This window comes from Myotis nattereri, assembly GCF_964212035.1.
Source record: "Myotis nattereri genome assembly, chromosome: 12".
Taxonomy (NCBI): domain Eukaryota; kingdom Metazoa; phylum Chordata; class Mammalia; order Chiroptera; family Vespertilionidae; genus Myotis; species Myotis nattereri.
Window position 1 is genome coordinate 73,036,642 of NC_138087.1, and position 26,842 is coordinate 73,063,483.

At 56.8% G+C, this 26,842-nt stretch overlaps 1 protein-coding gene across 1 annotated transcript in view; it reads right to left on the reverse strand.

Moving 5' to 3' along the window:
- COL27A1 (collagen type XXVII alpha 1 chain) overlaps positions 1-26,842 on the reverse strand; it is a gene marked incomplete at its 5' end in the record, with an annotated part of 128,550 nt that overhangs the window by 25,118 nt on the left and 76,590 nt on the right. The window contains 13 exons of the mRNA XM_081103611.1: positions 3,072-3,179; positions 7,158-7,211; positions 8,096-8,149; positions 9,485-9,538; positions 10,360-10,413; positions 11,331-11,384; positions 11,671-11,715; positions 11,798-11,842; positions 12,354-12,407; positions 18,080-18,133; positions 22,510-22,563; positions 22,815-22,868; positions 24,787-24,840. Of these exons, the coding sequence (XP_080959737.1) occupies positions 3,072-3,179; positions 7,158-7,211; positions 8,096-8,149; positions 9,485-9,538; positions 10,360-10,413; positions 11,331-11,384; positions 11,671-11,715; positions 11,798-11,842; positions 12,354-12,407; positions 18,080-18,133; positions 22,510-22,563; positions 22,815-22,868; positions 24,787-24,840 (738 nt within the window). The remainder of the gene's footprint in view (positions 1-3,071; positions 3,180-7,157; positions 7,212-8,095; positions 8,150-9,484; positions 9,539-10,359; positions 10,414-11,330; positions 11,385-11,670; positions 11,716-11,797; positions 11,843-12,353; positions 12,408-18,079; positions 18,134-22,509; positions 22,564-22,814; positions 22,869-24,786; positions 24,841-26,842) is intronic.

The window sequence follows — 26,842 nt, forward strand, 5'->3', positions numbered from 1 at the left end:
ACAGCTTTGTGCCAAAGGGAGGTGCCAGCCACACCATCCTGGGGACCTCAAGCCAGAAGGAGTAGTGGCCCTTCATCCCAGTGCTTGAGTCTTTATGGACCCTGGACAAGCCCCTGCCCTTCTCTGTGCCTCAGTTTCCCCACCTTTACCACGAAGGTCTTGAACTAGCCTTGCCCTGTCCATGTATGGCACTGAGAACTTGAAATGGGGCTACTGTGACTGAAGAACTGAATCCTTAATCTGATTAAGTTTTAATGAACTTAAATTTAAATGTAAAAAATGGGCAGTTAAATTACTGGAAAACTTTCAAGTATGTTAGGAACAACTTGGGATATGAATCTACATTTTCAACTTTGTATTTTATGAAACCTAAACACAGACCTAGTTTTTTTTTCAATAATAATTTAGCATCTGAATTAAGAGGTGCTATACATATAAACTATACACTGGGTTTCAAAGACACAGTATCAAAAATGCAAAATACCTTATTAATAATTTTTATATTGATTACATGTTGAAATGTTTGTATGTGGGATATATTGGAGCTAAATAAAATGTCACCACCATCAATTTCACCTGTTTCTATTTGCCTTTTAAAAAATGTAACTATTAGATCATTTTAAACCACACATGTAGCTTGTATTCTGTTTCTGTCAGACAGCCATGGACTTGCCCAGGTCTCTTGCTCCTCTAGTAATAAAATCCTAGCAATGGTCACGGCCTCAACCATGGCCAGGCAATGTGTCCACACTCCACCTCTTATCTCATTCAATTCTCAACATAGAGCTCAGAGGAAGGGATTACTTATCCCATTTTAGAGCTAAAGACACAGGCTCAGTGGGACGAGGACCAGGTTAGAAATGAGACATGAGCCCTCCGTTTCTAGGTGTCCCTGGGCCCAGGCTGGTCCTGGTTGGGGGATTGTGAAATCAGGATACAGGGGTTGCTGGGCTTTAAGGGTGGACGGAGGTGACTGCAGTGGCTGACTCCTTGTCCGAAGGAGAAAGGAGTCAGTGCCAAAGTGTCCAGTACAGGGCCAGGGAGACGGAGTCATCCCCGGCGGCGGGCAGCTGGCCACTGGTTCCGACGGCTCTCTGCAGCTGGGAGCGTCCCCATGGTGTGGGAAACCCTGAGCAAGTGCTGGCGCATCCAGTGCGGGGAGGCCCCGGGGCCAGAAGGAAGACTTTCACTGGGCCCCCATCCATATAGATGTATTTTGGGAAAAGCCCTGGTGGCTCATAAAATTCTATTTTTAAACACTCAACTGTTTCCAGCCACAGAGTGGGAGATACTTGTCCTGCAGTCCTGATGCCAAAGAGACTCAAATACAGGGTTCTCACCACCTCCGTCACCCGACACACACTCAGCCTGGCCTCAATGATCCTCTTTCCAGCTCCAGTGACAACAAAATATGAACATAACACTGCCGCCACCACCACCACCACCATCACCACCACCACCAAAACCACCAGCATCACCATGTCCACTGTCACCACTACTGCCACTGCACTCACCATCACCAACACTATCACTGCTGCAATTGCCACTATCATCATCATCACCACCACGAAAATCCCCACCACCATCCATCATTACCACCGCTACTACCACCATCACCGCCATCATCACCACTATGACCACCACTACCACCACCACCACCATCACCACCACTACCATAATCATCACCACCGAAATCCCCACCACCATCCATCATCACCACCGCTACTACCACCATCACCGCCATCATCACCACTATGACCACCACCACCATCACCATCACCATCACCATCACTACCACTACCATAATCATCACCACCGAAATCCCCACCACCATCCATCATCACCACCGCTACTACCACCATCACCGCCATCATCACCACTATGACCACCACCACCATCACCATCACCACCACCATCACTACCATAATCATCACCACCGAAATCCCCACCACCATCCATCATCACCACCGCTACTACCACCATCACCGCCATCATCACCACTATGACCACCACCACCATCACCATCACCATCACCATCACTACCACTACCATAATCATCATCACCACCGAAATCCCCACCACCATCCATCATCACCACTGCTACTACCACCATCACCGCCATCATCACCACTATGACAACCACCACCATCACCATCACCAACACTACCATAATCATCACCACCACCAAAATCCCCACCACCATCCATCATCACCATCGCTACTCCTACCATCACCGCCATCATCACCACTATGACCACCACCACCACCACCATCACCACTATCACTACCACTATCATCATCATCATCATCATCGTCATCATCATCACTATAACCATTACCACCATCATCATCACCACCACCACCAGCAGCTTCTAGTCACTTCCTTTCCCAGATTCACAAAGGCAATCTTTTATACTTCTGTTGCATTTTAGAAAACGCCTTTCTATCCAAAGTTTTCTTTTCATCAATGAGAAAACCAAGGCTCAGAGAGAGGCAGTGATCTGTTCCAGGTCATGCAGAGAGTGAGGTCAAGGTCATGAGCCAGATCTTAACCTTTGGACTTTGGGTCCGGGGCTATTTCTGCCGCACACTTTTGCCCTTTCCACAGTTGGGATACTCAAAAGCTCCCTAAAAAAGGGCCCCTGGAATGTCGGGACTCAAAGTGATCTCAGCACACATTCCTTCCAAATCCTTCATCAGACCACGGGCAGGACTGAAAGCGGGCAAGGGTATGTGGGCGGTCACACAGCAAGTTCCTGCTAGAGAGTCGGGGCCAGTGTCCTCCCCTCTGAACTTTTCCTGTTAAATTCAGTGTGGCTGGTGGGGCGTTGGGCAGGATGTGGTCGGTGGGGTAGAAGGGGGCTGGTTTGTGCAGGGTTCATGCTAAAGAGAGTGATACTACTCTCGCGGTACTGGGGAGCCATGGGAGGTTTAGGCAGGAGAGGGAGGACCACAGCAGAAGACCCTGAGGTGCCTGCTGCCGAAAGGCCTCCCCGCAACTGCCTGAAATAGGCACGAATGTCATTTGCCCCCGGGAGCCCTCCATGTGGCACTCAGCCATGTATACTCACCCGGACGCCAGTGATGCCAGGCGGGCCAGGGGGGCCATCCTCGCCCATCAGTCCCTCCTGGCCCTTCTCGCCACGCTCACCGTCAGGCCCTGGGTCACCCCTGTCCCCCTGGGTGGGAAGGGAATGAGGAGAAGAGAGAGAATAAATTAGTCATCAAGCCCAAACCTCAGGGCTCACTCAGACGTCCACAGCTGACCAGCTTCTGCATTCATTCTCTGACGGTTCCGAGCTGCCACAGGATTGTGCTGGCACAGCCCCATGGCACAGGGAACATCCCTGACATGGCAATTGCTAGTGACCGTACCTGGTGGCTCAGGAAAGAGAAGACCCTGACCAGCAGCCCCCCCGCCCACCGCCCCCATGAAGTTCACAGGAAGGGACCAGGAAGGGGAGACTAGGGCTCTTTCTCTCTCCAATGTAGGCACATGGGGAAGACAAGAATCGTTAAGAAGCTGAAATAAATTTTTCTAAAGGAAAAATTCACCCAATTCTGATTCTCAGAACTCTCCCATTTTCCTGAGTTGCATTTTCGACCTTTGCTCACATGCAAAGTTTACAGCGTTCATAATGAGAGGCGATGGTTTTGATGGCTATGAACCCGTCTCAGAGCAGCGAAACAGTGGTTCCAAGGTTACACAGCCAGCTAGCAACGAGCTAAGCTTAAAGGCAGCGCCCAATGAGACTGCGTGGTTCCATAGTTCCTTGGTTAATATCTTACTCTCCTGGGAGCACGTTTTCCCACTGCTGTCTGCTCTGTGTGGCTCTCATTCTCACTGGCCCCCGAACATTCCCTCTGGCGAGTGGATGGCAGCTGGCACTTGTACAGAATCGCGCCGCCCATGTCCCGCTGTGTCTGGCAGGCGGGCTGTGCCAGAGAGGGCATGGGCTGTTGCCCTTGGCCCCATGGGCAGAGTAGGTGCTGGGGGTGCAGCCTAGGCAGTGGCTGCAGAACGCTGCCTCCACTGGGGCTGGCAGGCCCGGTGGGACCTGTGGCCGGTCTGAAGGTGGCTCACTGTGACGATCAGAGAGACCATAGGGAGAGGGTATGACGTCATGGGTGTAGGAAGGGTGGGTGGGGAGCGGGCTTAGAGAAGCAGTGTCTTTGCCAGTTTTGTTTCCTGGCGCCACACTTTACGAGGAACTCGGATAAACTGGTGTGCGTCCCGGAGAAAGAGCGGGTGCAGAGGGCATGAAGCCGGAGCCTGGGAACAGGGTCGCTGAGAGCACGCACTGCAGGCCCCTCCTGCTGGGGCTGGGGCTCTGGGTGCAGGGGGCTGGTCTGGGGGGTGCTGGGGCAGTTTCTAGCTCAGCCAGGGAGGACTTCCCAGTGGAGAGGGATCCAGAGATGACACAGATGAGGGAGAGAGACTCTAAGCTATCGTGTGGGCCAGTGTGGAGCAGACCTGGGCTCCAGGAAAGAGAGGCAGGTTGCTGTCTGAGGCTCCTTCCTACCGAGATTCTCAGATCCCAAGCGGGGCCTGGCGTGGAGACAGGAGTGGCCTGATGACACTCTTGCAGACGCCCCTGGCTCCAGGATTCCCCTTCTGGCCTGTGGTCCCTGGCCACCCGCTCTCCCGGCTCTGAGAGGCAGGCAGCCTGCTCAGGTGGCTGAGCGGCTTTTCAGCCAAGGGCCTTGGCCCAGGCCCTGCAGGGGCTCTGGCTCCAGAGAGCTCCCACACCCCCACATCTGGGCTCCCACACAGCTGGGCGGGCGGAGCGGGGGGAGTCCTTGTGGATCCCATGCAGAATGGGCTCTGGGGTGCTGAGAATCCCAAAGTCCTAGGACATCTGCCAATGCACCGAAGAGGCTTGCAAGTTGCCTAGTCAACTCTCTCCACTTACAGACGAGGAAATTGAGGCCCAGAGAGAGAGGCAGAGACTTCCCAACACCACACGCAAGTCAGCGGCAGGGCACTGGCTCCTTCTGGTGCCAAGGTTCAGTGCTCGGGGGACAATACCTCCCTCACCTCTGGGGTTACGCTGCCTACATTCCAATCTCGCTGCCACTTCTCACCAGCTGTGTGACCCTGGGCAAGCGCCCTGGTTTGTAAACTAAGCATGTGCTGGGTAAAGGCTCGCTGTGACTAAGAGTCGCCGCCACCGTCCTCAGCACCATCGACGGGCTGGCTGTCAGCTCTCTGTTCTCTGTGAAGTGTGTGCACCTCCCAAGGGTTGTTTTCACCAGGAAGGTGATTGTCAACAAACAAACGCCATAGAGAAAACGGCTTCTCTCCTGGGATACAGGCGGGGACCCGGGAAGACACTGCACGTGGGTGTGGCTCCTCTGGCCCAGGGACTGGGGAGGACTGGCCCTGGAGGGGGTGACAGAGGAAGGAGCCCGGGCTGCGGAGCCACGGCAGGTGCTGGAAGGACTGTGTGAGGCACCAGACCTGGGACCCCCTCCCATCCCGCCTCAGCCACGATTCCAAGGAGCGGAAGGTGGCTGCCCAGAACCGGGCAAGCCTCCGCGTCCTGCCTGTTTTCTCGCCTGTGCCCTGGGGATGCTAAGGGATCTGGCCCACAGGGCTGCTGGGGGGATTACATGTGTTCACTCAGTAAAGCTCCTAAGGCAGGTGGTGCAAGCACACGGTGGGTACACAAAGCATTTTAGCCAGAACATTCTTCAATGCCACCAAACAGGGAACAGGCACTTGGCACAGGGTGTGGAGGGGCTGTCGGATGCTCCCGTTTACATCCTCTGTGCAGCCGGGTTGGGAGAGGCAGACAGGGGGCGCTCTTGCCCTTGCAAGATAAACATAGGGCAGGTAGATGGAAGCCAGCAAGGGCCGGTCGGGGGGGGGGGGGGGGGGGGGGGGGAGGGGGAAGCTCTGGACCAGAGCAACTGCGGGGGCAGGGAATGGGGGTGGAGGTGTAGGGGTGGGGGAATTCCGGCCCAGAGAAGAGGGGTGCTCAGATGGAGAATAAATGGATGACAGAGGGAAGCCCGGGATATGGCATGTGTGAGCCTGGGCTGGGGGTAGGGGTCGGGGAGACTCACAGTGTTACTGGTCAGCACCGGGGAAAGCCCACTCTTGGGTCAGGGATGGAGATCAGAGACAGGCCTGAGCGGGAGGTAGGGCTGGTACCGGAGGCAGCACCAGCACCTCCTAAGGTTCTAGCACCTGTGGCTGACAGATGACGTGGCAGGTCTGCGTTAGGCCCTCAGGCTTTGATGCCCATGAGCCCTGGGTTTGAATTTTGGATCCTCCACTCACAGCAATAGACACTGGACGAATGCACCTCTACCTCCCTCTGAGCCCCAGTCTCTTCCCCTTTAGGGTGGGCACACGGTGCAGAGAGCAAGCCGAGGCTTGGGTCTTGGCTGTGCTAGTCATCTGCTGTGTGTGCTTGGGTAAGTTGGCTAAGCTCTCTGAGTCTCTCTTAATTTCTCTGTTTATCTAAATACAGACCTTAGCCCAGGGGTCCTCAAATTACGGCCCGCGGGCCACATGCAAATACAAATATTGTATTTGTTCCCGTTTTTGTTTTTTTACTTCAAAATAAGATATGTGCAGTGTGCATAGGAATTTGTTCATAGTTTTTTTTTAAACTATAGTCCGGCCCTCCAACGGTCTGAGGGACAGTGAACTGGCCCCCTGTTTAAAAAGTTTGAGGACCTCTGCCTTAGCCCATAGTGTTGATCAAGGCGAGCCATGTAAAGGACTCAGCAGAATACCTGGTACATGCGTGACTAGTCCTCCATAGGTGGTGCTTATAGGTCATGGGTGGTGATGATGTTTTCCCTGATCTTTTGGGATGTTTGGAAGATAATCGATAATCAGAGCTGCTGGTGTTCAGGTACCACCCTTAGCCAAGAGAGGCTGCACTTTTGAGGAGAAGGGAAGTGGGGAGGAGTGGAGGGTGGGGATGGTCCTCAAACCCACCTGAGCAGGGTGGGGACAGTGGGCAGGGCTCACCCTCACCCACTCTCGATGGGAACAGCCTGAGGTCTGCTCTCGGGGCTTCAGGAGAACATGGTGTTTCTGGGAGAAAACTTAGGGACTGGATGGGAGGGCTGTGGGGGGACAGGGAGGGGCAGTTCCAGGACACCCCCTCCTCCCCAGACCCTGCACCGAGGACACTTACCTTCAGCCCGTCCGGCCCTGCAGGACCACTGTCACCTTCGAGGCCCGGCTCTCCCTGGAAAGCGTGGTGGGAAAGACGAGGAGACATTACTGGGGGGGCACCCTGTGCTTTCCCTTCCTCCCCTCCTTGGAGCAGGACCCCCAACCCCCGATCTCCGGGCAGTGGGGCCTGGCGCACACACAGTGGGGGCTGACTCTGTGAGTGACAGGGGGGTTGAGGCGCCCACTCAGTTTCAAGAAAGGAGAGCAGACGCCCAAGCACAGCCTGCCATCTGCAGAGTAGGCTGGCGTGGAGGCTGCCGGAGGTCTCGAGTTAGAAACTGCCGGTCACAGAGCCATCCTGGTTGGTTGGCTAGACCGGGAGGCAGTGCGGCCTAGTGGCTGAGAAAGGCCTTGACGTCAGGCAGACCTCAATGGCCCCACTGGGCTTCCCAATCATTGACCACAAGCAAACTACTCAGCCCTCAAAGGAGTCTGTTTTCTCATGTGAAAATGACGAGCACCCACAAATGGTAATGGTTGGAGATGCTATTCCTGGAATTGGAGTGAGTCCTCACGGAACTCCTTGGTGGAATCCCATTTCTCAGATGAGGAAAGTGAGGCCAGCCCTCAGGCTTTCTTGCCAGCAAGTCTGGGAATGATACCCAGATCCGGATTAACCCAAAAGAAACCGATTTCTTGGTTGCAGGCCTTCTCAGAGCCTTGAAAATGCTACCGCTAATATGTAAGGGGGAACACCGAGCCTGCAGTGTGTCCCAAACGTGCTGACCGAGCACAGAATGCTTTTCTTGGAAGCCCACCTCTACACTGCGGAAACACTGCCCCACCAAGACAGACTGACGGAGGCTGCAGAAACTCATGATCTATTTCTGCAAGTGAGGAAACAGACTCAGGGAGGCTGAGCAAAGCCCTCCCTCACCCCAATTTGCTGCAACTTACCCGCTGCCCAATGAGGCCTTGCTCCCCAGGGGTGCCCAGAGGCCCAAGGTCACCCTAGGAGAAACCAAACACAACTCCATGTGGCTGGGTAGGGCCAGCCCCAGCCCTCACTAGCTCTGACTGGGGGTGGGGCTCCTTACTCCCAAGAACCAACACGAAACTGACGAACGCCAACCAGAGCCCCTGTGGCAGCAAGCCCTGGCCACCACCCCCATCATCACGGCTCACACTTCTGTAGCGTGTTCCAAGTGCAATGGGCCCTCTAACAAGGCTCGGGTCAGGGGCACAGTGGAAGATCTGCATGGGACTAGAGTCGCCTGGCATACGCAGGTCCCTAACCTCGGATCTGACCCTTGGACAACACAGGTTTCACCGGCACCGTCCATCGAAAAAGTCCCCCTGTAAACGAATGTGCGCAGTTCCAACCTGCGGGGCTCAAGGGTCAGCTGTACATTTTTATTTCACGCATTGAATTCGCATGACAGCTACCAGGAACGGCATCTCCTTTTTGTAAGTGAAGACGCCGAGGGGCCAGGGGTGACGTAACCAGCCCGCGTTCATGGCTAATAAGGAGCAGCTCAGGTGGCCTGGCTCCAGGGAGTGACAGCTCGGAGATGGCAACTCTGGCTGGCCACCGCGTTGACTCTCCCCGAGAGCCTTGAAGGGCAACCCAACAAGGAAGAGGCCCTAAATAAGCCAGAGTCAATGTCACCCCCTCCAAGGGACCCCAAAAAGGTCTCTCTCCTGCGGTGATTTCCAAGCTCCCTGCCTGTAACTCTCTCCCTGCTGGTGTCTGGGGCACAGGAGGAAGCCAGCTCTGAGCCCTCAGCCCTACCCAAACGCCCCCACATACATCTGTTTTATCGACGGGGTGGTTTTCTGCGTTGTTCGAGCTGAGACTGACAGTCCCAGGCCTGGTCCGACTCCCTCTGAATGGCTGGGAGATGCAAGCACAGATGGCGGTCCCACAGCCTCTGGAGGACTCCCCCAGGCCCTGCCTCCACAATGCCCTCAGGCCACCAGCATCGCATCGCTCATCAGCTGGGGGCCTGCTGAAGGGCAGCGTCCTCTTCCAACAATGGAGCGGAAGGCAGCTCTCCCTCCTAGGTACCCCTGGGCGCTAATTCCCCAGCAGGTGATGAGGAGCATCAGAGCTGAAATGCAGATCCTATCGGGAGCCAGGAGGTAGGGCCACCCCACCGTGGGGGTGGGGGCAGGTGCCAGAGAAAACTTTGCAGGGCCCGGGTTGGCTGGGCCCTCTGCTGTGGCCACGGCCAGGCACAATCCCCAGCCAGATACACGGAGAACCCACTCTCCTGAGCACAAGAAAGGCCCGTTTCTCTTCGGTGGGGTTTCAACTAGTCATTTTGCTCTTTCATTCCTCCTCACCTTCATCCCGGCTTCCCCAGGAAGGCCTGGTTCTCCCACTGCCCCCGGCGGCCCCTGCAAGAAAATGCCATTGGTCCCTTCTAGAGGAAATGCCAGGCCCCCCTCTGGTTGTAAGGGAGGCGATGCTGAAGGAGGCTCAGAGAGGGCAAGGGCCGTGCCCAACGCCACACAGCGTGAGAGACAGAGGGGTCTGGGAGCTCGGAGCTGGGACCAGGGGAATGGAGGGGATTGGGCTCCGGCCGCTGAGCTGGGGCTGCCCAGAGGACGCCGAGCCCTCTCCCTCTCCAAGAGTGTGGTTTACCACATTAGGAGCCCCTTGGCAAGCACGAGGAGGAACATTTCATGATTCACATAAGGCCAGGGGAGGAAGCCAGCAACTGCTGTGCTGGGGCTGAGTGATTCCAGCCCTTCTCTCTGCAGCCGGCCAGGAGGACAAGGGCGGGAAGTGGCCCTGAGTTATCGCCACTGGCATGGCTGCAGCCCTCGCGTAAACCCTGGGGCTCAGTCTTCTCCTCTGGATAAGGCAGGGGTGTCTGAGGCTCCTCTGAGCTCCTGCTGCGTGACCTTAAGAAGGCTGGTTCTGCAGTCAAACCTAAGCTGGGTCGCAGTCCAGCAGGGCGGGGGCGGGGCACTGCTGCTTTCCCTGGTGCCCAAAAGAGGCACTGCCAGCCCCCACCCCCCGAGGGTCTTGGCGCCCTGCATCCCACCCACTGCCCCTGGGAGTCCAGCTCCGCACCCTATGCCATTTAAGGGCACCTACCCTCTGCCAGGGCCCTACCCTTCAGTCTCTGCAGCGACCCCTCAGGAGGTGGGCTGGGAGGGGCTGACACCTCCTTAGCAGCATCACGGGACAAAAAGGGTCCCTCAGCACTCACCTTGGGTCCCATCTCTCCTGGAGGGCCAAGTGGTCCTTGGGGTCCCTGAGGGCCCTAGAAGACAGATAGACAGACACACAGACAGTTGGGAGAAGTCAGCCTGGGCCTCTTTGGGATCGGAGGCTTGATAACGCAGTCTGGAGGAGTGGGTGAGGGCGAGCACCCACAAAACTTGCGACTCTTGCAGCAGCCCCACCACGGACCACACTGAGGGTCCACCCCCTCCCATCCATCTGCACACCGCTGTTCACCCGTCTAAAGCCCAGGGGGCCCTCCCTGCTCATAAACCTTCCTGCTCTGGGGCCTCGCTCACTCTGTTCCCTCTGTCTGGATGCCCTTCCACCTCAGATCCACTTCTGGAAACCCCCACCCAGGCCCTGGCCAATTCACTGTTCAAAAGGGCATCTGCTTGGCCCTCGGGATGTGGGGTTGCGGTGTGGCCTGGGGACAGGAGCCACCTGTGCTCCCCCTGCCCCAGGGGGGGACTCTTCCTCCTGAGCCCCTGGAGGCTCTGTCCTCTCCTCTCCATCCCGGCAGCACCGCTGCACAGCCTCCTCGCGGGGCCGATAACCGGGCTGTCCCCACCGTGTCTGGCTCCCCCGCTCCAGCCGCACTGGGCTCTGCAGTTCCCAGGCAGCTTGTTAGTTTAACCTCACGCCCCCCCCCCCGGCCCCGCCCTCTTGCCCTTCTTTGGCTTTTCACTGTGCTAAGCACTCTACACACATTTCCTCCTGTCATCTTTACGACAGGATGGCGAAGGCATGAGGAGCCACGATTCCCATGTAACTAGCAAGAACGGAGGCTTAGACCCCACCCAGAGCCCCTGAGCTCCCCAGCCAGTGCTCTCTCCACCCACCGAGGCTGCCCTGTCAGCCCAGCACTGTCCCTCTCCGACTTCTCTCCAGTGGGACCCCCTGGGCCATGCCATCTGCCTGGGCAAAGATGCAGACTGGGGAGGGAAGGGCACTTACTGGTTCTCCTGGGAGGCCCTTGGTACCAGGTGGGCCCGAGGGGCCGGGGATGCCCTGCAGAGACAAGCAAAGGTGACTTTCATCCCTCGTGGCCTTCTCCACCCTGCCTGTCCCCTTGGCCTCAGTCAAGCCATCACAGCTTATGAGGGTCCTACCCCCGCTCTCTGCTGGGTGACGGATGGGGACACTGAGCCCCAGGGAGAGGCAGGCTGCAGGGTCTCCAGGGCAGGGAGTGGGCACCTAGAACCTTTGGAGCTTGTGCAGCAGGATGGGAACTTGGCTAAAGGGGCTGCCATCCTCCCACACAGCCCATGAAGTTTCAAGAACTGGTGATACTTACAGGAAAGCCTCGTGCGCCCAGGTGCCCTCGCTCACCAGCTGCACCCTGGAAGCACATTTGGGTTCATTAGAGGCACGTGTCACAAAGCAGGGAGCGGGGAGGGGTTGGCAGCCGCAGCCTGACGTACCTGCTGCCCAGGCTGGCCCAGTCTGCCCTGCGGTCCTGGGGGGCCCTGCGGGAAGCAAAGCACTCGGAGGTGGAGAGGGCACTGGGAGGCCCTTCCCAGAGGAGGAACCCGCATTCCCTCCCCTGGGATCCACGCCCCTCCCAGGGTGCAGGTGGGGACACCAAGGGGATTGGCTTGCCGTGGGTGCTTCTGAAGGGAACAGAAGCATCCTGGGCTCTCAGGGACCCTGGAGGGGCTTGGGGTCCTAGGGAAGGGGCCAGAGGCCACGCGTGCCTCCTCCCCCCTCACACGCTCTGCACTCTCTCTCATTCACATGCTTTCTCTCTCACTCACTCTCAGCCTCAAAGCTCCTTCTCCCTTTCCCTGACCCGTGCCAGCGCTGGGGAGAGGGGGGTTGGGGAAGAGGCCGGGTAGCTCTCAGGAACGACCCCACAGCCGCTCAGGGACCCCTGGCTGTCCCCAAGGGGTCTGGTGCTGAGGAGGGTGTGAGCTCAGGTTCCTGGATTCCTGACCCATTCGGGGAGGTGAGAGGAAGGGAAGGCCACGGGGTCCGTACCTTCAGACCCCGGGACCCCTGCTCCCCAGCTGGTCCATCTGGTCCTCGGGGGCCCTGGAATAGGGAAAAGGGACTAGCACAGTGGACAGCAGGGGTCTCCCTCGGGCTGGGAACCAGGAGGGTGGGGCTGCCTAGAGCCCTGGGCTTTTCACTGCTGGGACCTGAGGTGCCCTCCTCCTCCCATTTCCCACTCACTCCCACCCTGAGGTGGGTGACCCCTGGGCAGTGTGCCTGCAGAGAGGGCTCTGCAGAGGGCTCGCCTGGGTGAACTCAGCTAGAGGCCTTGCCATTCCAGAATGGGCTTGGTGGTACATTTAAACCTTTAAGGAGACCTTGGGCCGTCAGCCAGCCAACCCATTTCACAGACGTGGAGACTGAGGGCCAGAGCCAAGAAACACATGGCCAAGTCTCCACAGACAGGTCTTCAGACTCTGCTGTCTCATGCTTTTCCCAGAGTGCGCTTGGGCATAAACAGGTATATGAACCACAGTCCTTGGGGAAACGGACCAAGAAGGACCTGGCAGCTCCCTCCCCAGCCGAAGTACAAGCTACTCTGGCCTAGCTCACAGGAGGAAGGGCATGAGCAGGACAGGGGCAGGCGGCTGTTCCCTGGAGTTCTGGGCTCAGGTCCGAGCCTTGAGACAAAATTCTTGGTTTTATGAGAGCTGGCAAAATTCCCCCTTGCACCCACTGCACAGATGGAAACACTGAGGCCAAGGGAAGTGATTTGTCTAAAGTCCCTTAGCACATTAGCAACTGGTATCCCTTCAGGATGCCACCCACTGCCCGTACTCGCCCTCCGTGGGCTGGGACACAGATGGGAGGGGGTCCCCTGGAAAAGGCCCCATGGAGAAACTGTGGTGTCGGTTCTGCAGGGGTCAGAAGCCGTGTTGGGGAGACACAGAGGACCCTATGAAGGAGGCTGGTCCACCCAGCCTGGGAGCTTGGGGACCGGCCACAGAACAGGGCTGGGCAAGTGTCTGGGTGGAGGGAGGGTGAGGGATGAGAAAACTGAAGAAGAAATTACTTAAAAATGGAACAGGGAAATTTTCAATTACTAACTGAGCTGGAAAAAGTGACGCTTCCTCTTATCAGCTGCCCGGGGTTCCGGATGCTTCAGCTCCACACCACAGCCTTAGATAGCGTCTCACGGGCCAAATGAGCTGGAATGGGAGGTCACGGGGTGGTGGGGGGGTGCAGCTGGGTGGTTTGGCTGGGCGCCTTTGTTCCCAGCGTCTCCACGCTTAGAGCCCAGTGGGGTCCAGTGCTACACACCGTGGTGCTCAGGAAATGCTGTCTTAGAGACAAAGGGCTGCTCCTCGCTCAGCCTCGGTTATCTCAGCTCAGAAACGGGGATGAGAAATCTTTGCCGCAAGGCAGGAGTAATGCCACAGGCAGCTCAGCAGCCGGCCTGTATAGTAAATGCTCAATAAAACCTGGTCTGTCAGAGGAGGCTGCAGGCTCCCCAGGGTCAGGGCACAGAGGCATGGCTCAGTGAATCTGCATACAGCCCTTTCTTCAGAATAGGAAGCTTATATCCTGCTGTGCAGAACCGGCTGAGAGTTTTCACAGGTTCAAGACAACGCCTGGTGACAGGGTGTGAGGTGCCAGTTCTGGTTTTGCTGCCAGCTTGCTGTGCGACCCCAGGAAAGCCCCTTCCCCTCTCTGGGCCTCAGCGTCAGGTGGACACAGCCAGACCATGTGATAACCTGACTCGTGGAGAAGGCTCTAGTGGAGATGAAGCCAGACTGGGGTGGGCATCCTGGGTCATGGAAGCCAGGACAGAGGCTGGGCAGAAGGGTGGGCGTCTGGATCTTTCTGAGAGATACTTTCTGGCCGCCGGCCTCCGTCTCTCGTTGAGGCATAAACCTCCCTGGAAAGGGAGAGCTCTGGGAGTGGGGCAGAGGCCCAGAAGTGCCGAGGGCTGGGCCGGAATCACACAGCAGCCTGCTTATCCTAGGAATCGAAGCCTTTCTGGGAGAAAGGTTATGTGATCTGTCATCATAGTAACAACATGAGCAGCTGCAGCCATAATAGTGAGAGCTGTTGTCTTCCTTTTACAAGTAAGGAAACAGCCTTGGTCACACAGTTGGGAAGCGGGAGAGCTAGAAGTTGAACCCAAGCCAGCCAGTTGCCCATCTTTCCCCCCCACCACTATCTGTCACTGTGCATCAGTGTGGGAGTGAGTCCCCATCAGAGCAGGTGTGCAAGTCAGGGCTTCGAAGAGCCTGCCGGGAAGGCTCTGCACTGGGGCAGGGTGTTAGAGAAGACACCGTCCAAAACCCCAGTTCCCCAGGGGACTCTGCTATCCCCCGGGAGCACCAGAGAGCCCCAGAGCCAGGCTGGCTCGGGAGAAAGAGGACCAAGCTTTCTGTCTGGAGGGAGAAGGAGGCAACGGGCCCCAGCCTCCCTCTCTCCCCCGCTCCACTGTGCAGGGCAAGGAGCCAGGGCCACCTCACACCCACACCCTTGCTCTGGCCACTCTGCAGCTTGTCCTGCGTCCTACAGGTCCCCCACTCCTGACCCTCCTTCCCCAAATGAGCATGACTGACCCACCCCACTGGAGGCAGGCCCGGGTTTCTATCGAAGCCACATGTCCGTTCTCTGGGAGCCACTTCCCAGGAAGATGTTTGAAGTCACAGCTGGGGCTGGGTGGGGAGGAGCCCCTGCCTGGGACAGAAAACCTGGCCAATCGCAGCTCTTGTGAAAAAGGGATGGATGATAGAGGGCGAGTGAATAAGTGCCAAGCACATGCTACACACTACTGCCTGCCAGGAGCTGACCCGTGTGAGGCACTGATGAAGGGATGTAATCCCCACGGTTGATTCTGCTGCTGACCCATTTCACAGAGGGAAAAGTGGAGGCTCACAAGAGCAGAGCCCAGTGTCAGCACCTGAGTCTCAGGAGCCTCCCAACTCCCTCAAAGTGGATGTGTGGAGGGCGAGTGGAGTCTGCCATTGTCTTCTCCTAGCACCCTACCCCAGCACACAGCTTCCTGGCAGGCTCCTGTAGGCCAGACCTGCACACCCCTGTGATGGGGAGCTCACTCCCACACTGATCAACAATAGTGACTGGTAGTAGAGAATAACAGTGGGCAACCAGCTGACTTGAGTTCAAATTCTGGCTCCTTGCAACTTCCTCCTAACATCACCCACCACGCCTTAGAGAGGTTAAGACACGGGATTGAGGTCCCAGAGCTGATAAATGGAAAGACTGAGATTTGCCCCTATACCCACTTTCTGACCCCAGAGCCTCTGCTCTTTCAACTGGGGCCTGTGGACCTGAACTCCGTCAGCAATTCTACCAAGAACAGAGGGTCTGGGGCTCATCCTGCCTCTGGCCTCAATCCCTTAGCGGTCATGTTTCCCAGGGCAGGAGGGTGGAGCACTGGGGTGGACAGCAGGGCCCATCCGCACGTGGGCAGGGAAGCGGCAGGACCTTGCAAACCTCCAAGTCCATTCTCCACGGCGCATATGGGGAAACTGAGGCCCCGGGAGCAGCAAGGCCTTGCTAAGGCCACAGAGCCAACCGGGAGCCGTAGGGGCCGGGGATGGGGGCTGCTCAGAACTGAGCTTTTAGCAGCACAGTGGGTGCCTCTCTAGGTCCCCCACCTCCTCAGCTACCCCATCTGTGCAGTGGGCAACAGTGGCCTGTTAGGCAGGGGACACAGGGGGCAGATCCTACAGGTATTTTATAAACTTTTTTTTATAAAAATGCTCCTCAGAAGAGAGGCTTCAGGCCCCTATGAAAAGATGAGACTTCAGATTAGAAATAGACAATAGGCCAGGATTTGCTAATTCACTGTTAAAAAGTGCCTCATATTTGCTCTTAGGTATTTTTTTAAAAAAATATATATTTTATTGATTTTTTACAGAGAGGATGGGAAAGGGATAGAGAGTTAGAAACATCGATGAGAGAGAAACATCGATTCAGGTGCCTCCTGCACACCTCCTACTGGGGATGTGCCCACAACCAAGGTACATTCCCTTGACCGGAATCGAACCTGGGACCTTTCAGTCTGCAGGCCGACACTCTATCCACTGAGCCAAACTGGTTAGGGCAACTCTTAGGTATTTTAAAATAAATGAGTCATCCTTCTATGTCACACATAAGACAGGTGCTGCTTTGCGTACATTAGAATGATATAAACCTTTAGATGTACATTTAAATGGTTTGACTTTGAATCTTGTCAGATCCCACAGGTTTCGCATTCCTGCCAAACCCAGCGGGGGAAGGGACTGGAGTTCCTGAAGCTCCCCTCCCAGCCAGAGACTTTGATGTGGCTGGGAGCCTGGGCTTCCTCAAACTGGAGATGAATTCTTCCAGCCACTGCTGGGAGGGGTGCTGGCGAGGGCGGGTGGAGGGGGGTGGGGGCGGGGAGCTCAGTGAGCTGAGGGGGCCTGAGCCTTCATCTCGAGGGAGTGGGCAGGGCCTGGGCCAATGTAGCTCAGCCTCCAGCTCCTGTGGCCTCCAGGAGGCAAGGTACACAGGTCAGGTGGCTGTCCATGGGCCTCGGTCCACTTGCATAGACCCAGGGCATGCTGCTGGGAGGGGCCCTGCCGCCCCAAGGAATGCCTCTCAATCTCCCCTTTCCTAGGCTGACTGCTCAGACCATCTGGTTCAGGGGAAAATTTAAAACCGTTTGAAATTCAGCCAAGGGAAGCATAATCGTCACCGATCCCCGGTATGGTGCTTGGCTAGCAGGCCTGCACTACCTGCGCCATCTCGTTTCCTTTTTACAGGCTGCACAGCCTGGCACCTGGACGCCAGTGGGTGCCGGAAACCCCTCCATCAGCCCTCCCTGCATGACTGAAAGTCAGGTTGCATTCAGTGTGCAAAAGAGCCAGATCCACTGGGTTCAAATCCCAGCTCTGCTACTTTCTAGCTCTGCACCCTGAGGCAAGTGACTTAACCTCTCTGTGCTTTAGTTTCCTGGTCTGTAAAATGGAATTAAGAGTAACACCTACTTGATAGGGTAGCATTGAGATTAAATGAGTTGATGTATGTGATAAGATGGTGCCTGGCACATAGTAAGTACTAGAGATTACCTCTTGCTACCATGATCAGACCAGCCCTTGCTTAAAACTCTCTATGGCTCCCCACTACCCTTGGAGCAGAGCCCATAAGCCTAGCTCTGGTGTTTGAGGGCCCGCTTGGTGTGGCACCTGCTAATTCTTGGTCCCATCCTTTTCCCCTGTCCCTGTTGGGGATCCCTAAACATGCCACCCTTCTCCTGCCTGCGGGCTTTCCCTCGGCCTGGAATCTGGCACCAGCTCAAGCACCGCCCTCTCCCTGAAGCTTCCCTGGTACCCTGTCCAGGTGAGGTGCCTCCTCCAGGCTCCCAAGCTGCCCCATGCTTTCACCAACTACACGCCAATGACCCTAAACTGGCTGTTGGACCAACTTGATTGAATCAAAAGGCAAGCAGGCATCATGCCTGTCCTGGTCTCAGCGGCCGGCACAGGGTGGGTGTACATAAAAGGTGGCTGGACGAACAAATGAACGCACAAAGCATTGGGACCACAGAGCCCATCTGTGCCCACTGGATGGCAAGGCCTGGTGCTCAGAAATGGGTTGGAAAATGGGAGGGGTCCCACAGTGAGCCTGGAACCCTGCCTGGTGCTGGGAAAGTCAAGGACCTCAGCACGGGGCCGGGGGCAAGGTACAGGAGGTGGTCTCCCCAGCAGGGAACCAGTGCCAGCTCCCGGGGGCTGGGCCTCACTTACCCGGCGTCCCTTCGCTCCCCTCATGCCTGGTGGGCCTCGAGATCCTGGAGGACCCTGTAGGGAGAAGAGTTTGGAGAAGCCCTTTGTCAGGGAGTGAGTCGGCACTGAGGGCGAGCAGCAAGGGGCACAGCTTGGCCTCGGGAGCGGCCCCCTGCCCAGCTCAGCAGCCTTCACGTTAAAGGCTGTGGCCCCGGGGGAAAATCTATCCCACTGGGAGAAGCAGAGGAGAAGCTGCAACCCTGAGCAGGACTCCGCCTGGTTCCTGGGCCTCAACCCTTCCTCTCCTTTGCGGGGGAGGCCTCCCTGCACGAGCCATTTCCTTCTTTATCTCAAAATCAACAAGCAGAGGCTACATGACACTTCTGAGAAAAGGCTCTCCTTAAATTCCCATTTCCTCTTTTTTTGTTGTTAATCCTCACCCAAGGATCTTTTCTCCATTGCTTTTCAGAGAGTGTGGAAAGGAGGGAGAGAGACACATCGATGGGTTGCCTCCCCTACATGCCCCGATAGGGGGCAGGGAGCAAACCTGCAACCGAGGTATGTGCCCTTGACCAGGAATCAAACCCTGACCCTTTGATGCATGGGCTGATGTTCTAACCATTAAGCACACCAGCCAGGGCCTATTTCCTCTGTCTCCCCCTATCAGCAAGGAGAATGTGGCAACCCAAGTTCTGTCCCGCACCCTGACACCAACTATCACCGGAGGGCTCCCTGAAAGCCTGGAAACAGCCCTGTGTGTGTAAGGGGGGTGGGGGGGGGGACCAGACCATAGCCCCAAGGTGAGGGAGGGGAATGGAGGCTTGCACAGGGAAGCAGGGGGCTGGGTAGATAAGGGGGTGGTGGAGAGGTGCAAAGAGAAGGGCATAGGCTGGCCCGAGGAGGAGGCCAATGATCTTGGTTTGATGTTGGAATGACAAGAAGAGGCGCACGGGAGAGACAGGGCGAGGGACAGAAAGCAGGGCTGGCTTTGTTCCTAGCACTGGCCCCGCACAGGCCTATGGCAGGGAGTTAGGAATCTGTTGAAGGAATGATGAATACGCAAACAACTGAAGAGAACAGAAGGTCGGGAGGGAGAGAAAGGAGGCAAAGAGAGGGAGCAGGCGGTCTCGCTGCCTAATTTCTCTTCCCGGGTTCCGGCCCCAGCTATACCCATCAGGCAGCAACTGCTCCCACTGGCCGGCCAGGACCCCTCCAGAGCTACTTGCAAATCCCAGCTCTGCCACTTACTTATTCTGTCGCTTTGACAAGTGACTTAAACTCTTTGGCCTCAGTTTCATAAACTAAACATTGGGGATAAGGGGATAGAGCAGCTCAGCAGCCAGGCGCAGACTGGGCGTGCTCCTTCCACAAGGAAGAGGGGGCGGCCTCAGCCCCCTCCGAATACCAGAGAGCCCAGCTCCGTCTGTGGCCTCAGCAGAAACTCCCGCAGCTCCCATCTCTCTCTCCCCATGGCCTCGAGGGGTGCGCACCCTCCGGCTGCTGCTGGGTCCCAACCCGACCCCTGGTCAGCAGAGCAAGCAGGGTGTGAAGCCAGCTTCGCCCAACAGAGAGGCAGGTCTGACTCGCGGACGGTGGAGACCAGGAGGACTGGTGAGAAGGGACCACTTTATGGAGGGGGCTCAGACCGCAGAAGGCACGCGATGCGACCCTGGGAAATCCCAGGAGCCAAGTCTCGACTTAGCGGCAGTAGAGCCAAGTGCTTCCACGGGCCAGCTGCTCCACCAGAGACCGAGGTTCAAATCCCGCTCTGCCACTTACTCATTCTGTCAGTTTGGCAAGTGGCTTAAACGCTTTGGCCTCAGTTTCATCAACTAAAAAATTTAGATAAGAAGAGCCTCGGCCTCCTAGAGCTGCTGAGAAGACACGGTGACCTGGCTGGTCCCCAGGAAAGGGTAGCAGCTACCAGCTCTCTTAAAGGAGAAGGCCAGAAACTGAAGCTCTCAGGACCTGACTGTCCCCCTCCCCCACGCCCCACCCCCCGCCATGGGGAGGATAATCTTGACGGACCTCAGGGACTGCAGAAAAACATGGGTGTTAAAGTGTTTGGAAAAGTGGGAAAATGCCAATCAGATGCGAACAATATTGCCAGAAATGTCCCTGTACTAGTAATAGTCTTATTAATACTGTGGTGATTAGTGTAGCTAACAAGTAGTAATTATTATTGCTAAGACCATTCCTAAGCACTTAGTATGTGCAGGTAGGTTGCTGAGCAATTACGCCATGAACGAAATCATTTGCCTCACAGCAATCTCGTAATGAAGGTAGTGTTATGCTGGCTTATAGATGCGGAAGCTGAGGCTCAGGGAAGCTGTGGGTGTTGCCAACAAGCACACAGCTAGCAGGTGGGGGCCCAGGATTTGACTCATACGTGTCTGATTCTACAGTCGGCTTTCTGACCTTGACCTCCGTGCTCTCCGGCTTCCCCAGCGGCACTAGGGGCAGCCGGCTGGCGTAAGGAGCCCCATGAGATCCAAGGGGCAGCCCCAGGCTGCAGCAGTGAAGGGTCACTGGCAACCCTGGGATCTGATTTCACTCAGTCTGGGCCAACCCAGTGAACAGATGGAAGCACTGAGAAAATGGGGCAGGAGGACGTCAGTTGGGCTACGGGGGTAGGGCATTCTCAGGAGGTCAGCACCTCCCTCCTATGCGCTGCCCTGGATGTCCCCACTGTCGGCCCACCTCCCACTGGCCTTCCATTTTGTCCCAGCAACTCCTTTCTTCTTCTTCCCACTGGACAGATGGGGAGACTGAGGCGCAGGGAGGCCGCAGTCCAGGGGTGCCAGAGCTAGGGTTTGATCATGGTCCCTAGCATCCTTGTACTTGGTCTCTGACCCTGGGCACCTCCCACGCGGATGGGTTCACATCACCCTGTTTCCAGGAGTGTTCCCTGGGCCCTGGTGCTCAGGTCCTATGAACACTGGGGAGGGGGGTGGGACGCAGCCTCTGGTTGGGTGGCTGGGCCCTTGGATTCCAAGCTGGGTGCCTTCGCCTGCAACCAGCCCCTCCAAATGTGGCTTTTCCTCCTCCTCATGAACCGGGAAGAAACATGCCATGGGGGGTGGGGGGGCTCAGAGTGCTGGCTTCTGACCTCAGCTCTGCATTCTGAGAGCTTTCTGCCTCATCAAAAGGACTGGGGGGGGGGGACAGGCAGAACCCACTGTTGCCTGTCACCCACGTTTGGATGATGGTCACTTGCGGCCAGGTTTCTCACACCCAGCACTGCCTGCCGCATAGCAGGTGCTCAGTAAAGATCTGTTAATGAGTGAGGAACGACCATACTCGGCACCCCCACTAGACAGTGGGACTCTTAAGAGCAGAGCTATTTCTGACCATCTTGCACCCCTAGAGTTGGGCATAGGCTCCGCGCACAGTAAGTGCACGCAAACGTTTGGGAACTGTGCTGGCCTTGCCTCCCTAATTGGCGCAGAGATCTGATGTGTGCACGCTTTCCTTGTGTTCCAATCTCCAAAGGCTCCCGTGGCCTCCTTCATCAGACCCTAGGGAGCCCCCAATCCGGCCTTTGGAGGGACCTGGGCAGCCTGAAGTTATTATCCCCCTGCCCTGCCTGGGGGTCCTGACTGGGCTGGGCGCTTCCCCCCACACCCTTTCCACCTGCCTGAAGCCCATCTCTCCATCTCCCAGAGTGGACCCTAGCCCTGAGCCCTGGCCTTGAAGTGGGTGCCCTTGCCAGTCTCCACATCCTCCATCAGCAGAGGCAGAGGGACCAGACGGTCCATGTTCTAGGTGAAAGCCAGCCCTCCCTCCCCCCACATCACCCCACGGGGAGTAGAAGGGGCTTCTGAATTTGGGTGCTCCGACCATCCCCCTCCCCCAGCCCTCCTGCCTCTCCCATCCCTCCCTGCCTTGGGATCCTCAGGAAGATCCCAGGTCCCTCAGTCATCGCAAGAAGCCCAGGACCCCTGCATCCTCGGCTCTAATCCTCAGCCCATTTGTCCCCAGCGTTTCCCATTTCTTCCCTCCTTTCCCCGAAGTTCCTTATTTATTGGGTTCTCTTTCTCCCTCACTCCAGAATAGAAGCTCCTAAAGGACAGACAGGGACTGCTTTCTGCCTTGTGAATGGCTGCATCCCAGCTCCTGGCCAGGCCCCAGGCACAAATTTCACAGTATTTTAACGACCAAGATGCCCCGTGTAATAGACGTCACTATGGAATGGACATCATGTGGAATGAATGAGCATCAGCTGCCTGGTTTCATTTAGCTGTGCCATCACACTATCATGACCACAGGTATTTTCTCTATTTTGCAGTTGAGCAAAATTTAGGCTCCGAGTTCCGTGATCTGCCCTGGCAAGATAGTCAGGGGGCGGTGGAGCTGGGATGCGAACCCAGGTCTGTCTGACTCTGAGGTCTGGATGCCTCACCCTCACCCGACAGTGGGTTTGAGCTCAGAAACATGAGGGCTCTGCTTACCGGGGGTCCGGGCTCTCCGGGGGTCCCAACACCACCGGGCGTTCCAGGATGACCCTACGCAGAGGGAAGAAAAGGAAGGACTAGGCGGTGGAAGGTGTCTCTTCCTCCTTCAGTCCCTCCCGCCTCGGCCGGCTCAGCCCCAGCCCAAGGACACAGAGCAGCAGCCAGCCCCCGCGCCCCCCCCCCCCCCAGGGAGAAGGAGCAAACCATCCTGAATGTCTGGAGGAGGCAGAGGCAGGCAGAGAGCAGAGCTGCCGCCATGGCTGAGACGGGAGCGGGCAGAGGGATGCAGACTTGCTCCTTACCATTGACCCCTTGGGTCCAGGCGCTCCTGGGGGTCCCATCATGCCCCGGTCACCCTGTGATGGAGACAACAATTCAAGGAGGTCACAGCTGTGGGTGGCTCTGTGGGGGGGCAGGTGCAGAGGGCCTTCCGGAGGCCAAACAGGGGCAGGGACTTGCCCAAGGTCTATAGCGAGTCCTTGCCCAGGTCATGGTCACATTACTCAGGGTGCTGATGAGGGGAGGGGTGGGGGTCTGGGGTGTCACACAGCAGAAGTTAAGACCCTGGGCAAGTCCAGGGAGGCCCCAGCTCCACTGCAGCATGCCACACAGTGGCTTCCCTCAGGCAAGGATACGCTAACTGCACGTCCCCTTTGGTCTGGGCCTAGGGCAGTGGTTCTCAACCTTCTGGCCCTTTAAATACAGTTCCTCATGTTGTCATCCAACCATAAAATTATTTTCGTTGCTACTTCATAACTGTAATGTTGCTACTGTTATGCATCATAATGTAAATATCTGATATGCAGGATGGTCTTAGGCGACCCCTGTGAAAGGGTCGTTCAACCGCAAAGGGGTCGCGACCCACAGGTTGAGAACTGCTGCCCTAGGGCCTAGCTGGTCATGCCGAGGTGGAGATGGCAATGGAAGGCATGTGTTTCATTCTCCCCACCCCCTGCCCAAACCTGGATGAGATGCTGGGAACTCTTTCTTGACAGACGGGCAGAGAGGATGAGTGTAGCAGACAGAGCTGTGGCCAGAAGGCAGGGGCTCTGGGTTCGAATCCGGCTGTTTTTGTGAGGCCCTGGTTCTTGTGTCCACCCTCCCGGCCATCAAACATCTACTGAGCATCTGCTATGTGACCAGCACGACATGCTGGACCCAGAAGACAAAGTGGTGAGCAGACACAGGCAGATCCTGCTCACAGGAAGTGAGGCCCAGTGTTGCGAGGAGATGGACGCACATCGCCAAAACGGATGTAAAGTGGGGCCGAGCAGTGATGGAGAGGGTCTCGGCGCCAAGGCCTTTCGACGGGGGGTTTGACCCACTGGGTGCAGGGTGTGGTGGGGAAACACGCCCCTGAGGACGTACAGCTTGACCCGAGCGCTAAAGGGTAATTGAGTCACTCAGACAAAGGGTGGAGGGAGGAGAGTGGGAAGAGTGTACCTGGCGTGGGAACAGCATGGGCGATGCTCTGTGGGCGAGGAGGGGTGTGGAGCATTTGAGCAAGAAGAGAGGGCAGAGCTGGCCTTGACATTGCACACAGTGACGCAAGATGCTACCCCTGACGGCAACAGGGGAAAGGGCGCCCTGGGCCTTTCTGTACTCTTTTTTGCAACTTCTTGTGAATCTATCAGTATTTCAAAATCAGAAGTTAAAATAAAAAGAAGAGGGAGAGGAGGGGGAGGGGGAGGGGGAGGGGGAGGAACATGTATGTGGTGGCCAGAGGGTCTTGGACACAAGGAGTGCTGAGGAGGGCGGCTCAGGATAAGCCTGGCGGCAGGTGGGGGCAGATGAAGGTAGATGCTTCCCCTCTCTGGACCTCAGTTTCTCCATCTGCCCAACAGGAGTACCATCAGCTCCTCCGAGGGCCTGCCGAGGATGAGATAAGCCCCAGGAAGGAAAGTGGGTGCCCTCCAGGGCCATGGGGCAGGGCGGGGCTGGGGCGGGTGGAGAATGGGAAGCCACAGGCTGTTGGCCACCTGGGCCAGCCCGAGGCAGAGTGACTTAGTAGGCAAGTGTGGCCTTGGACACTGAACCTGGTTCAAATGCCAGCTCTGCCACTTCCTATCTGGGTGACCTTGAGCAAGTCACCTCCCCAATTTGAGCCTCGGTCACAAAAGGGACAAAGGTCCTTTGAAGGCCCGGAGGCCAGGGCAATGAGGAGAGCCCAGGAGAAAGAAGTCTGAACCCCCCAGGTCAACCAGCCCCTTCATCTTTTCAAGATTGCAAAACACAAGCTCTGTTTGTTTAGATGTTCCCTTCGACACAACTTACCTTTTCTCCCACGATTCCTGGCTCCCCGACCAGCCCGACGAAGCCCAGGAGCCCCTGTCAGAAACATGTATGAAAGCAAAAGACAGGAGGGAGCACCGTGAGTTCAGGGGCGCCCCGAGGTTCAAAGGCAACCTCCCGCGGCGTCCCTCTTCTGGGGCTGTCTCCCTCCCTCGTCCCCTGCCCCGTGCCTGGTAATCCTGCCAGCGTGGGGCTGCCACCGAGCAAGCCGCCTCTCCCGGCTCTGTCCTGACTTCCCTCGCCCCGCCAGATGGTTCTCGTTTGGGAGCCAAGCGGTGGGGCCGCTGCCAGCATCCCTGGGAGCGCCACACATTCTTCCCGCGCCAGAATCAGGCTGAGAGTGGTGATGGTGGGGAGGCCCTGAAGCTGTGCTGGGAGGAGGCCTGTCTGTGAGGAATCTGTCCCCATCTTTCGGGGCTGCGGGGCCGTTTCAAAGAGAGAAGCGAACTCGCTGGCCAGGATAGAAATACCGCAGCAGCCTCTGCCAAGAGACCCGAGTGAAATCTGGGAAGCGGAGGCCTCTTCACTGTCTTGTGAAAGGCTTCCTCTCCGCTCTGAAAGGGCGCACTCGCACTCACACTCACACACACACACACACACTCACACACATACACACACACACACCGGTTCCCGCTGCTCTTTGTCACTCCGCTGGGTGCTAACTCGCCTCCGAGTTCCAGCGGTTCCTCTAGGAGGCCGCGGGTCGCGCTGCTGCCCTGAGCAGGCAAACAGCAAGGGGAACCGCCTAGAGGGGTCGCCCAGGAAGGCGGACACGTCCTTGTCCAGACCCTGCACTCTTCTCTGTTAAGGGAAATTCAAACCGAGGACTCAAAATTCAAACTGTGTGGTTGGGGGGGGGGGGGCGGGGGGGGGGCGGTGTGTGTGTCAAAAAGCCCTGGGAAGAACCAGGTTTGCAGCCAAGAGTTGAGTTTCTGGGCGCATCAGGGAAGACTGGGGGTGAGTGGGTTTGTCCCATCATGTCCGCTCCCTGTCCCCAAAACATACGCAGAGAGGGGACCTTGAACCTGATCAGAAATAGACCAGAAGCTATGCCCACAGCCAGTAAAGTGACAGAATGCCACCCGGTTCCGAAGGGTTAGCTCTGTGGGTCTCAGCGCCAGTTTCAAAGCTCCACCTCGGGCCAGGACCACGTGTGTCTGGCTGCTGCAGCCTGGGGCCGAGTGGTTCCAAAGCCCAGCACCGGGGCCTCCAGAGCATGAGGCTGTGAGCAGGGCACGGATTCCCCCCTCCCCCCCCCGTCCCACACGCACACACACACACACACACACACACAGACACCATCACTACACACGGAGGGCCCTGGCTCCCTGGGCTCAGAGACCCTTTGGGGTTGGAGTAGGAGGTGAGAGAGTGAGGTATAAGGTATGAGGTCATACCTAATAAGCCATAGAAAAGAACTGCGTATTTGACTTTTGCAACAACGTACTTAAAAAAATAAATAAATCAGAGCACTTTCAGGTGATAGCAATGTGAATAACAATGGCTGGCACCTAGCACTATCGGTGTCACTGTCATTGAATCTGCAGGTTGGTGGGCCCCAGGCAGACCACAGAGCCTCTCTGAGTCTCATCTCCAGAACGGAGGACTTTACCTAAGGTCCCGCCCCCTTCCCGGGGTTGTTCCGAGTTCCGGAGATAATTCGGGGCGCACGTCGACGCTCAATACATGTGAGTTCCCTCCCATCCCATTCTAACTTGTTTTAAAAGGGCACGGGGTTAAGACAGAGGCCGGAGCGCCCCACAAGGGAGCAGTCAGACATGGAGAGGACGCGGAGTGCAGGGAAGAAAAGCGTCTTTGTTCGGAGGCCTCTGCCGACTGGCCCAGGGAAAGAGAAATTTCATAGCTACTTTAAATTTATGGGTTGTTGGGCCCTGGAAGGCAGGCAGGTCATAAACCTCAAACAAGAAGCCAAACAGGATCCTAATGAATAAGGGCCATACAGCAAGCGCCCCATGCCCCGCCCCGCCTCTGCGGCCTCCCTGGGGCAGTGTCCGGAACATCCTGGCAGGCCCGTCCT